Below are 12,039 nucleotides of genomic sequence, written 5' to 3'. Positions count from 1 at the left end.
AAAATAAAATAAAATAAAAAGTCAGTGTGGCCTGGCATCTCCAGCAGGTCTGTGGGCCGTTCTTGGAGGGGACAGCATACCATCAGGGAAGCCTGGGGGCCCACGCTGCTTTCGGGAGGTGGAGCTCTCCTCTCTGTCTTGGTATCAGTTGCGAATCTAGGAATGGCCCAAATCCTTTCTCTGTAGAGAGGAGACTCCCTCCTCTTATGCCATGAGGTGTCTCTGACCCCTGACTCCTCACCCTGTAGGTGTGGCAGAGCCTGGATGTCTGGCATCTCAACCTGACTTGCCGCACTGAGCCAAAGGTGGCAGGGGGACATCTTGGGTGTGTGATGTCGTGTCCTCCCATGAGACCCATTTAGTGGAGAGGACTGAGAAAATCAGAATGTTGTTTCGCTTTCTGTTTTTCTTTTTCTTTTTCTTTTTTCTTTTTTGAGATGGAGTCTCACTCTGTCGCCCAGGCTGGAGTGCAGTGACGCAATCTCGGCTCACTGCAACCTCCGCCTCCCGGGTTCAGGTGGTTCTCCTGCCTCAGCCTCCTGAGTAGCTGGGATTACAGGTGTCCACCACCACGCCCGGCTAATTTTTGTATTTTTAGTAGAGACAGGGTTTCACCATGTTGGTGAGACTGGTCTTGAACTCCTGACTGTGCGATCTGCCTGCCTCGGCCTCCCAAAGGCTTCGCTTTCTTAAAATCAGCTGCCACTGTTTCTCGGGCTCTGTCGCCATCCCACTTTCCCACCTCCTTTTCAGGAAGAGGTGGGGGTGGCTTTCAGAAATTCTGTCTTTAGAGCGAGATTTAATCTATGGTTTAAAGGAAGAAAACAGAGTTTTCTGAGTGCCTTTTTTGAGCCTCATGATGTGTGGTTTTGCTTTCACTGGTGCTCATTTAGTCTTCATGGATACCCTGCAAGGGGGTGTTATTAGCTTGGAGGAGAGAAGCCAACTGGCTTGGCCAAGGTCATACGGCCACTAAGGGGTCCTGCTGGGATTTGCACCCCGTCTGAGCTTTAGAGCTTCTAGGATCCTTGTCATCCCAGGGAGAATGAACCAAGCACTTTATAGTAGTTTTCTGTTCCTCCCTCCCCAGAGTTCACGGAGATTCTCTGCAGAGGCCAGCAGTTACTTATTCAAAGCGGGACCGATTTATGGAGTACCTAATCTCCCTTTCCAGAAGGAGCGTGTGGCGCCAGGGCCGTGAGCCCACTGGAGTCTGGGCTTTTTGCTCTCGCTGGAGGCTGCTCTGTGGCCTCTGAAGCACAGGCTGGCCCTGGGTGACCATTTTTTGGGACCCAGCTCAGTCCATCGCCTCACAGGGCGAACACTCAGACGCGCCGCTGTCTTCCTCACTCTTGCCTATATAAAATTTGTCTTGAAGCAGTTCTCCTCTTATCATTCTCAAGTCTGGCTTTGGTTTTGCTTTGCTGGGGAAACCAGGGCTTAGAATCCTTAGGAAAACCTTGCTGTTTGGTTTTCCAGGGTGACAGCGTCCCCGGAGGCCTTCCTCCCCATTGCTCTGCCTTGGGCATCCACAGAGGGCAGGCTGCTGGTGCTGGATCGGGGAGTGGTGTATTTCTGTGGGATGGGGATCTCCAGGCCCCCACGGACTCCATTGTAAAATGAGTCTGTTTTCTCCTCTGGAGTGGGATGGGGGCGTGTGTTCCTAGGAAAGGATGTAGCAAATGCAGGGAAAATGCAAATGTGGGTTTTAATGATGCCCTCGTCTCTACTATTTGTTGGTGCCGCTGTGGTGCTCTCCTGAGTGTAGGGAACAGTCGTGCCGCTGCTGCTCACACTAATGACTGGGGAAGATGCGACGATTTCCCCCTGGCCTTGGCTGTGTTCCTGTCCCACTTGTCCCACCTCCAGGCAGCAGGCTGGGGCCTTGGGCTTCTCCCTTGCCTCTTTCCTACCCCAGGGGATCTTTGAGGAACACAACAAAGAACCCTGCAGTCCCTGCCTATGAGACCGCACAGCTGAGGAGAGGCAGGCACAGTAGGGCTGGATTTGATCTCAGAGGGGATGCCTCCAGGCAGCCTGGGGTGGGGATGCACAGGGAAAGCAGGGAGGGGCAAGGGAAGCCCCCGAACCCCCAAACCCAGGTGCATGTCTGTTTCCATCTCCAAAGATTCTATAATGAGAACATTAACCTTCAGCATTCTCCTCTGATGCTCCTTTTAGCAGCCCCCACCCCAACCTCCCCAACCCTGAGGAGGTTAGAGCAGCTAGTGTGCTTTCTCACTGACTAGGAAACGTAAAGCACCTTGTCAAGCGGGCGAGCAGCAGGGCTGCGCCTTGAAACAAGGTCTTGCTTCTGCTCCTCTCGTTCTTTATTATCTTGTACTCCCCAGAGGTGGCACTCATCCAGCCACGGAGATGAACACTGTCTAGGTTTTGTACAAAATTGGGCAGTGGGTCTAGTGAAAAGCAGGCTGAGGGTTTACAAGGAGGAGGAAGGGAGCTGGGTGTGGCTCTTTTCCAAGTCCTTTATGTCTGGAGTCTTTTACCAACTGACACGTTGCTTCTGGAGATTTGTAGGATTCCTCAGATGGGGCTGGAAGGAGGTTTCTGGGCTTTGACATGCCATATCCCAAACTGCAGCACCAGATGGCACGGCTCAGCAAACGTCGCGATTGTCCTTGTCAAGGGTTTCTGGTCTGTGCATCACCTTAGCCAGCTGTGTGCTTTGCTGATTTTCTTTGTTACCAGGTGCCACCTGTGATGTGTGAGAAGGTGGGATCATAGGACATTACAATCGTAACAGCTTGAGATAATTTCTTTCAATTTCATCTTAGAGCAGGAACTGAAGCCCAGAGAGAGCCTGTGACTGGCACAAGGTCACACTGCTGGTTAATGCCTTAATCGGATTAAATACTGACATTATAGAGTCTATGCAGACAAATAAGCCACGGGCGTCTGGCTTTCTTACGTTAGTCTTTCTCCTAGCGAAGTTATTATCTCCCTGTCCGACTGGTATTCCTGGTATAACTGTACCTGCTGTTCGTGGCTGGTGCCTGCCCTGATTCACCGTATGTTATGCTGGTTGTTAAATATCTTGAGTATCATCTGTGCTTCCTACTGTCATTCACATCAATGTCTGCATTTGGTGAAGAGAGACTTGGGGGACAGTCGGTCTCTGTCTTGCTAATCATCCCTCTTCGCGGCACTGCTAGATGTTTTGGGCTCTGAGACGATCATTGAGGGCGAAAGCCCTTCTCCATCCATCACTTGATAAGTTCAGGGCCTTTGTCGGTCAGGGGCTGGTTGGGCAGTCACAGCAGCTGTAAAGCAGCTGCCAGGAGGGACCTGCCAGGCTCGGCCTCTGGCCCCTCTCTCCTGCTTTTAATGTAGCAGACATTTACTGAGCACCTACTAGGTGCTAGGTCTGGGGTGGGCTGGGAACTGAGGATGCCAAGGTGAATAAGACGTGGCCCCTGCTTTCAAGGGAAGCAGACCTGACCTGGGAGAATCACACAATAGGGTCTAAAAGTGCAGTAACAGAGGTGAGAAGAGTCCTGGGAGAGTGACCGATGGTCCGACGGACTGGGTAGGCTTAACTCTGTTTTGAAGGTCTGGGTGAAATCACCTTCCCTCTCCCTGCCCCCAGACGCTGGGGTCCAGCAGGAGTGGGTGAGCAGTGTTTCCTACCCCTGTCAGATCTCCAGGAAGAATTCGCCCTCAGGATGCTGAGTTGCTGGCGTGGACTGTGCAAGTTTGAAAGGTTTAGCTGAAGTGGGTGGTGTATGTGGTAGACAGTCTTTGAGGCTTTGAGGTCTGAGGATGCACAGAATGGTTATATCTGGGCTTGCCAGATGATGAGGGTGGTTCTTGGGGCTACTTCAGCCTTAAGTGTCCCTCCTTCACTGCAGACACAGCCTCCCTGCTACCCCTGGACAGCTTTTTAGGGTGCTTATATCTGATGACTCCTGGGGCCATGTGACAGTATCAGGGGTTCTTGAATCTTGAGGGTTTTGTGGATAGAATTCAGGGTTAGAATCCACAAACTTGAACACTAGAAAATTACATCTTTATTTTCATCAACATTTAACTGACATTTAGTATCTACTTCAGTTAATGATATAGGCAAAAACCTACATTAAGATGAGTTCCTGTGACTGTCACTAGTAGAAATAACACATGGAGGCCAGGCGCAGTGGCTCACACCTGTCATCCCAGCACTTTGGGAGGCCTTAATGGGTGGATCACCTGAGGTCAGGAGTTCCAGACCGGCCTGGCTGACATGGTGAAACTGTGTCTCTACTAAAATACAAAAATTAGCCAGACGTGGTGGCACGTGCCTGTAATCCCAGCTACTCCAGAGGCTGAGGCATGAGAATTGTTTGAACCCAGGAGGTGGAGATTGCAGTGAGCCGAGATTGTGCCACTGCCCTCCAGCCTGGGTGACAGAGTGAGACTGTCTCAAAAAACAAAACAAAACAACAACAACACAACAATAACAATAACGAACACATAGATTTGTATCATATCAAATTTGTTGCACAAATCTCGAAAACAAATTAGAGTCATTTCTACTTAGAAATTATGTTAATTTTTAGATGCGTCTCTAGGTCTCATTATTTCATGTGTTAATAGAGAAGGAAGTCTATTACTACATCAAAAATTTATATTTAACTCTTTGGATAACTCTATTTCTGTACATTTAGTCTCTCTGTTGCCCTGGATAATTATTTTATACATTTAAAAACATTCTGAGAGGGGTCCATAGATTTCATCAGACTGTCCTGAGGTTCCATTGCATGGCCCCCAAATGCTTACAAACCCTGGAACATATTCCCCAAAGCCTAGGAGAAGCCTTAGGTAGAGCGTGGTAGTCCTGCCTGGCTGCTGTATGAAGGGAGATCAAATGGGAACGCCCGCCACCTGCTCTCTGGGGACGCATTGGCCGGAGAGGGCTCCTGGAGTCCTGCTGCAGGTGCACTCTGGAGCACCGGATGATGCTGGGCTCCTGTGTGCGGCTGCCGCTCCATGTGCATGGCTAACTGCGCTTTGGAAGCATGTCATTTAGTCCGTGGTGTGCCTGAACCCAAGAAGGGAGCTGAGCACTGGAAGACCTGGGTTCTAGGACCTTGTCTGCTGCCAACTGGCTTCTTTCTGGATCTCGACTTCTGTTCTAGAAAAAGAGAAGGTTGGGTGTGAAATCAGGGATTCTCCAGCTGTGTATCTGACAGTGCCGTCTTCCCATGACTTGGACTGAGGCAGTCTATACCAAAATAAAAACGTTGATAATGTTTTTGCAATTTACTAAAAAGTAACATGAATCAAGATAGTTTTCTCAATTTACAGTTGTTCTAACAGATCTTTTTGTGAAACCTTTGGAAGCTGTTACTCCTTGCCTGCCAGTAAGTACTTGCTGAGGGCAAAAGGAGTGGGTGAGAAGTGAAAGAATATTAATGGGAGCATGTGGAATTGGCCAATCATGTTTAATTTCTAGGCTTAGTTTGGGTTGAGGGTTTTTCTACAGAATTGTTCCTAGTTTTAATGGTGGAATTAAGCACGTCGGTACGTTAAGGACCTTTGTAAAGGATCTTGCAAACAGCATCATGACCTGTGGGTGTTCTCCTAGCTCCCACCAGTCTCCAAGGCCCCTTCCTGCTCTGCTATTCTGTCGACCTACAGCACATAATGATGCATTCTGCTCAAAAGGCCGACGACTCTTGTTCTGAGTGGACTCATGAATCTGTGTGGAGTGAAGGCCATTCTCCAGAGGAGATAATGCTGCTGTTTACATCCAGGCACCAATATGAGCAATGGTGCGTCCCACTTATTCCCATCCTTCCCTGTTCTGTGCACACAATTGTAAGGGAAAACAAAGCGAAAGTTACAATGGAAGCAAAAGGAAGGAAGAACAGCTGTTGGGGCTGTTAGCTGTGTCACTGTCTGCTGAGCGGGGCATGCCCTTAGGAGGCCTCACGTTCTGTTATCTCTCTTGGCTTGCCCAGGAGCTTAGCTAAAGTCAGAGGGTTCCATGATGATTCATGGGAATGGACATTTATGGCCTAATGGCTCCTAGGGGACCCTGGGTCCATTCTGATGTCTCCCAGAATGTGTTTACCATTCCTTGAGCATCACTGGATTGGGAGTCTCGGCTGCTGCAAACCACTCCACTGTGGCCAGCAGTTGGACTCTCTGTCCAGCCCAGCTCCCTGGGCAGTCGGACTCTCGGCTTGGATAGGGTGACTGCTGGTATTCATATTACTGCCTTGTTGAGTTTCCACTCAGGAATTGATTATTCTCAGGTGTTACGGGCTGGGGTCTGTTTGACTGGATATTTCAGCCAATGTTGTTTATCCCTTTTTTTCTGGGCTCTTCCGGCCCAGGGAACTTGCACTTAGCTCATCCACAGGCCATTGGAGGGTGAAGGCTTCTTAGGCCTCAGAGAGGACCTGTGATTCTTAGTACCTTTTCAGGAACAGGAAGCAGAAGGAGTGGAATTTGTTGGGTGTGCTGTTCTGTTGTTCTGTTCAGACACGGGAACCCCCAAAGGCTTCCCGTGAGTGGAAGCCCCAGGGTCCTCGGAGCTGGTGTGGGTTTGCTGCTGTCTCCCTACACACGCGGCCCGTGCGTGGTTACGAGTTTGTGTGTGTTGCTATGTACTGCTCTCACGATGCATTGTGGAGCTGGGGAGGTTGCATTCAGACCAACTCAGGCCACGCCTGTGAGCAGGGTCTGGCATCCCAGCTCTGCCTGCTGAAGGCTGAGAGCATCGGTGGTATGTGTGGGAGCTGCCTTCCCCACTGGGCTCCCCAGCAGCATGATGTAGCAAGAATAACTTAGGGGGTGGAAAGCGAAGGGCCAGGTTCACGGATGTGTGTCTTTGTGCAAGGTTCTTAGCCATGCTGGGTCTGTTTTCTTATCTGGGATCTGTATCCCACACCGTTCATGGGCAAAATACTTCATGAATTGTAATGTGTCGTAAAATAAGCCAAAGTTGGCTCTCCCACCCTGTCTACCTTTGTGCTTCAATTTTCCTTTTTTTTTTTTTTTTGCCTACTTTATAAGCTGAGTTGAATTTCCATCTTATTTTCTGAATGAATGAAACTGCCTGATGAATGGATGAGACATCCCCAAAGGGAGAAGGTGCGAAGAGTTTACTGTCTAGTTAGGAAATTACAAAATTCATGAACAGAGAGTTAACAATTCAAGGCATATATGCCAATTGCCTCTTTTCTGGGCTCCCCGAGTAAAAGGTTTCACAAATTCCAGTTATTTGAATACCATGATTATGAGTTTGAATACCATGACTTACTAGAGTCACAGTTTTAGGCATAGCCATTTACTATCCGGACTATTATTTGCTGAATGTTTTTGTTCAATTGGCTCACTTTTGAAACTTAAATTTATTTTAAAGGGAAATATTCTGTCATTATCAGAAATGGAGAACCAATATCACTGGCCAACAGATAGACAATAATTATAAAAATAGGCACAACAGGAACAAAACGATATCATTCATTTCTAGCTGGATACTGTTGGCTGCAGGAGGTCCGAGACTGGGACCTGCTTACTCTTTGTTGAGAAGGAAGCTTAGCTAACATCAGAGAGGTTAAAGACATATTGGTAACAAACGGATACTTTATTTTTGCAGGATAATTGAAAAGGGACTTTCTTGTTATTTAAAAATGTTATTTGATGCTATGTTGCATCCATCCATCATCTAATGCCCCTCGTTCTGTACTCGGGCAATATTACCAAAGTGCCTAGTACATCCTCTGGAGCTACGCTTGTCCCTGGGTGGATTGAAGACTTTTAGAACATAGACTATGGCTTTCTAATTTATTTTTATTTCTATTTTATTTATTTTATTTTTATTTGTTTATTCATTTTGAGACAGAGTCTCGCTCTGTCATCAGGCTGGAGTGCAGTGGCACGATCTTGGCTCACTGCAACCCTCTGCCTCCCGGGTTCAAGTGATTCTCCTGCCTCAGTCTCCCGAGTAGCTGGGATTACAGGCATGCATCACCACACCTGGCTAATTTTTGTATTTTTAGTAGAGACTGTTCACCATGTTGGCCAGGATGGCCTCAATCTCTTGACCTCGTGATCTGCCTGCCTTGGCCTCCCAAAGTGCTGGGATTACAGGCGTGAGCCACTGTGCCCGGCCTTTATTTTATTTTTGAAACATAGAGATGGGGTCTTGCTATGCTCTTGACCAGGCTGCTCTTGAACTGCTGGCCTCAAGTGATCCTCCCTTCTCCCAAAGTACTGGGATTACAGGTGTGAGTCGCCATGGATAGCCTCATTTTTTTTTTTAACAGTGTGTGACACATTGATAATATAATAGCCTTTAGTGCTGTTTGTTGAATGATTCAAAGCAAAACACCTATCAAAGATAATACATTGTACAGTTGCTCCAGGGAGGCAGAGGTGCCCAGGAGCTGGAGTTGACAGGGAAGGCCAACTGGAGAGGAAACTCTTGGTGCCTTCTCCTAGCCCTGTCCCCATGTATAGCAGCCTGGGATCTCTGTGCATCAGCTCCTATCCTTTTCCCGCACTGAAACCTTCTCCAATTCCTGCTTCTCATTCAATAGCAGTGTTGCCTTTGGTTCTCCCATCTCCTTCCTCAGTCTGGGAAGAAAACACCACAGCAATCTGCAGCCTGCTCAGAGCCACCCACCCTGAGGAGACGCCTAAAGAGAGCAAAGCTAAAAGCCAGGGTGGGAGGAAGGGATGGGGGAGAGAAGGTGAGAGAGAGGAGACCTGTGGGGTAAACCCGAGTCCCTGAACAGGCCGCCCTCTGGTCCAGTGTTTTGAGGATTTGGTGACCTGTTGGGGAAAGAGGTTTAGCCCTGGGGTGTTAGCAGATTTTTTTCTATCTTTCCACTCTTCCTTCTTCTCTAGTTCTTGCCTTGTCTTCTTTCTTTCAACCCTCTCTGGCTCTGTGCCATTGGGCAGATTCCAAGGTCATAATGATTACTGTTGTCATGGACTTGGATTTGTCATGGGCTCTTCAGAAAAAAGACGCAGACACGATTTCCTGGGGACAGTATGTCAGGAACTGTCTCCTTGTCCTGAAGTCTTCTTTGGTGGTGGGATCTTACTTTTCCAGTCACCAGGAATTTCCTATTCAGTGTTGCCAGGAGTACCTGTTCTCTCTTTCCTGCCGCTGGGGCCCCATGAATCTTGGGCCCCTCCCTCTCTGATCACTGTACTTCTGCTTTTGAAGTTATTAGTAATAACAGATGCTTCTACCGTGCTAGGAACATAAAGTAACTCATTTAATCTTTAAAACTACTCCATGAAGCATACACTACCACTGCCCCTAGTTTGCAGAGAAGAAAATCAAAGTTACATAACTTGATCAGGGTCATCCCAGCACTGCCCCTGGAGGGGTGGGGGAGCTGACATTCCTCACCGTCCTCCTTGCCAGAGCCCCAGGTGGCTCCAGGCGCCACACGGCCCTGACATGCCACAGCACCTGGTGCTCCCTTCGGTTCTTTCAGCGTCACCCCCCAGCCTCAGCCCCCGAGAACTCTTGCTGCCAGTGAGGGATTCAGACCCTGAGAGCCTGAGCTGTCAGTCACTGCCACGTCCTCCCTCTCCAGGAATGAGGTTCCTATCTTCTGAGTTTGGCATGGGGAAAGGGGAGTCCTAGCTCCCACCATTTGGATTGTCAGCCACTTAAGAAAGTTCAGGGGAGGAGAACACCTCTGAACTTGAGAGTATCCTCTGCTTATCATTTTTTTTTTTTTTGGAAATGTAGTCTCGCTCTGTACCCAGGCTGGAGTGCAGTGGCGCGATCTCCGCTCACTGCAAGCTCCACCTCCCGGGTTCACGCCATTCTCCTGCCTCAGCCTCCTGAGTAGCTGGGACTACAGGCGCCCGCCACAGCGCCCGGCTGATTTTTTGTATTTTTAGTAGAGACGGGGTTTCACGGTGGTCTCGATCTCCTGACCTTGTGATCCGCCCACCTCGGCCTCCCAAAGTGCTGGGATTACAGACTCTGCTATATCATTTTGTTTCCTGTTCCCTTTGTTCTGCTGACCCCGTCTTCCCTCCTCTCAGCCTAGGTGGGAGGTTGTGGGTTGGGAAGAGCTGGATCCCTGCTGATACCTTTTAATTACCCATGGGCTGTGTTCGTGGTGAGAATCAGTCTGCTCAGGACGGCCCCTGAGACAGGTGTATGGGTCTGGAGCCAGCAGGCAGGGGTGAGAGGTAGCAAGGCTTCCCAGGGGGAGCAAGGCTAGAGGATGACACTGCAAAATTTGAAGATCGGGAAGGAGCGTCGGGTGCTGTGGCGTGTCGGGGCCATGTGGTGCCAGGAGCCACCTGGGGCTGTGGCAGGGAGGATGGGACGGTGTGGAGTATCAGCTCCCCCCCCCGGAAGCAGTACTGGGACAAACCCACAGGTGTGCGTGCTGCTCATTCCTGCTACAGGCATCAGGAGAGGTGATGGTGGGCCTGGGAGGCGTCTGCCCTGGGCACACTCCGCCTTCCTCTTCTGCGGCTCCCCTTCCGTGTGGTTTTCCCATCACTCTCCCTCCTTCCAATCCTGCTCATTCAGACCCTTCAGTGTAACCCTGCTTTGTGGCAGCTGCATTTTTCTCAGGGATCAAAGCCTTAGGTGAATGGCGGTGCATTGGGCACCAGCAGGTGGTGCAGATTCTGGAAATCACATCATATTGGCTCTTTCCTTTTGCAAAGACCGCGGTCCCAGATGGGAGTCCCCCCTCCTTCACTCCAGCTTCCATAAGCTGCATACACTGGAGACTAATGCTGCAGCCACCAGGCAACATTTGGGATGGAACACTCCGCAGGCGCAGAGGCCTGCATTGCTCTGGGGTGGAGAAAGAGGACGATCATGTGGTGGGCACATTTCGGGAGGTCAGTGTTTGACGAAGAAAGCAGAAGCCAGGAAACCGCCCAGGGTCGTGCAGGATGACCCACGTCCATGTGTGGGTTTCCTCCATATGGGGGCTACTCAGGGAGCGTGAGTGCTTAATCTGTTCACCGCCTCCTGCGTTCTGGGTCACTCCTTCCTGCTGCTAGGATGCTCAAAAGTGGGAGCTAATTGAGTCATTAATCTTAGCCTAAACCAAGCTGAATTACACAGATATGCTGAAATCTTCCACCCTCAAATGCAGAGTACAAATCCCTCCAGGACCAAAGGACCAAAAGCCTGCTGTTTATCTGTGCTACCACCTATCATGTGTGCCAGTTTGGATAATTGCCAATTGTGTCTACACACACACACATCTTTGCACATCCTAGCTGTCTTACTGTGATGTTTGGAACGAAGAGTGGCAGAGCTGGGAAGGTTTCTTGAAGAAGAATGTTCTGGTGCAAAGCACAGTGTGACTGCCAGCCGGAATCTGAATTTCAGCTGAGCCACTAAAGCACATATAACTGTGGGGAAATTATATGGTACTTCACGTCACTTCTGTTTTCTTCTCTGTAAAAGTAATCTGGCTGAATTGTTTGAAGAAGGATGGTGCATAGTGGGTGCTTAATATTTGTCCGATAAACAAATAATTAAATGATATAATGTATCACTATACTGATGCATTATACTGATATATCTCTGAGTGTAATCTAGCCTGTAAACTGTAGTATACATATACTGATATATATGCAGTGTCTGACATACATCAGAAGCTCAGGATTAGCTGTTCTTAGAGTTTCTTAATATTTGATCCAAAGATCCCTCAAACTCTTTTGTCTTTTTCTGGCCTCTGGGATGACCTACCTATAAGTTGGATGTAATCGCCCATCCTAATTATTCCCCATTCCTCTTCTGGCCTAGCTTTACAGACCAGCATGAGACTTCGACACTGCCCAATTGTCCGGTGCTGTGGAGAGTCTCCATTCAGAAAGACAGCTGCCTTTGTCCTTCCTTGTTTCTAGAGTCTCTAAAGCTCTGCCAAGAGCTAAGACCCCCATGTCACATACCTCACCAGGAAGCTGGATGGTCCTTAGAAAGACTCAGCTAAAATCATAGAGACCTTTGCATTCCTGGGTCCATCAATAAGTCATCCACCTTTGTGCCCTGGTTTGTGCTAGAACTCCCCTCCCTTCTGCTCC

General features: G+C 49.0%; 1 protein-coding gene across 1 annotated transcript in view; it reads left to right on the top strand.

Annotated features, from left to right (window-relative positions):
- LOC105541839 overlaps positions 1–10,854 on the top strand; it is a 44,980-nt gene extending 34,126 nt beyond the window's left edge. Inside the window, exons 5-7 of the mRNA XM_011983081.1 lie at positions 6,487–6,730; positions 9,462–9,533; positions 10,553–10,854. Of these exons, the coding sequence (XP_011838471.1) occupies positions 6,487–6,730; positions 9,462–9,533; positions 10,553–10,854 (618 nt within the window). The remainder of the gene's footprint in view (positions 1–6,486; positions 6,731–9,461; positions 9,534–10,552) is intronic.
- Positions 10,855–12,039: the final 1,185 nt, after the last annotated feature.

The sequence above is a fragment of the Mandrillus leucophaeus genome, unplaced genomic scaffold (genome assembly GCF_000951045.1).
Source record: "Mandrillus leucophaeus isolate KB7577 unplaced genomic scaffold, Mleu.le_1.0 Scaffold245, whole genome shotgun sequence".
In the NCBI taxonomy this organism is placed as follows: domain Eukaryota; kingdom Metazoa; phylum Chordata; class Mammalia; order Primates; family Cercopithecidae; genus Mandrillus; species Mandrillus leucophaeus.
Note: the sequence above shows the minus strand (reverse complement) of the source record. Positions and strands in the feature narration are given on the sequence as shown.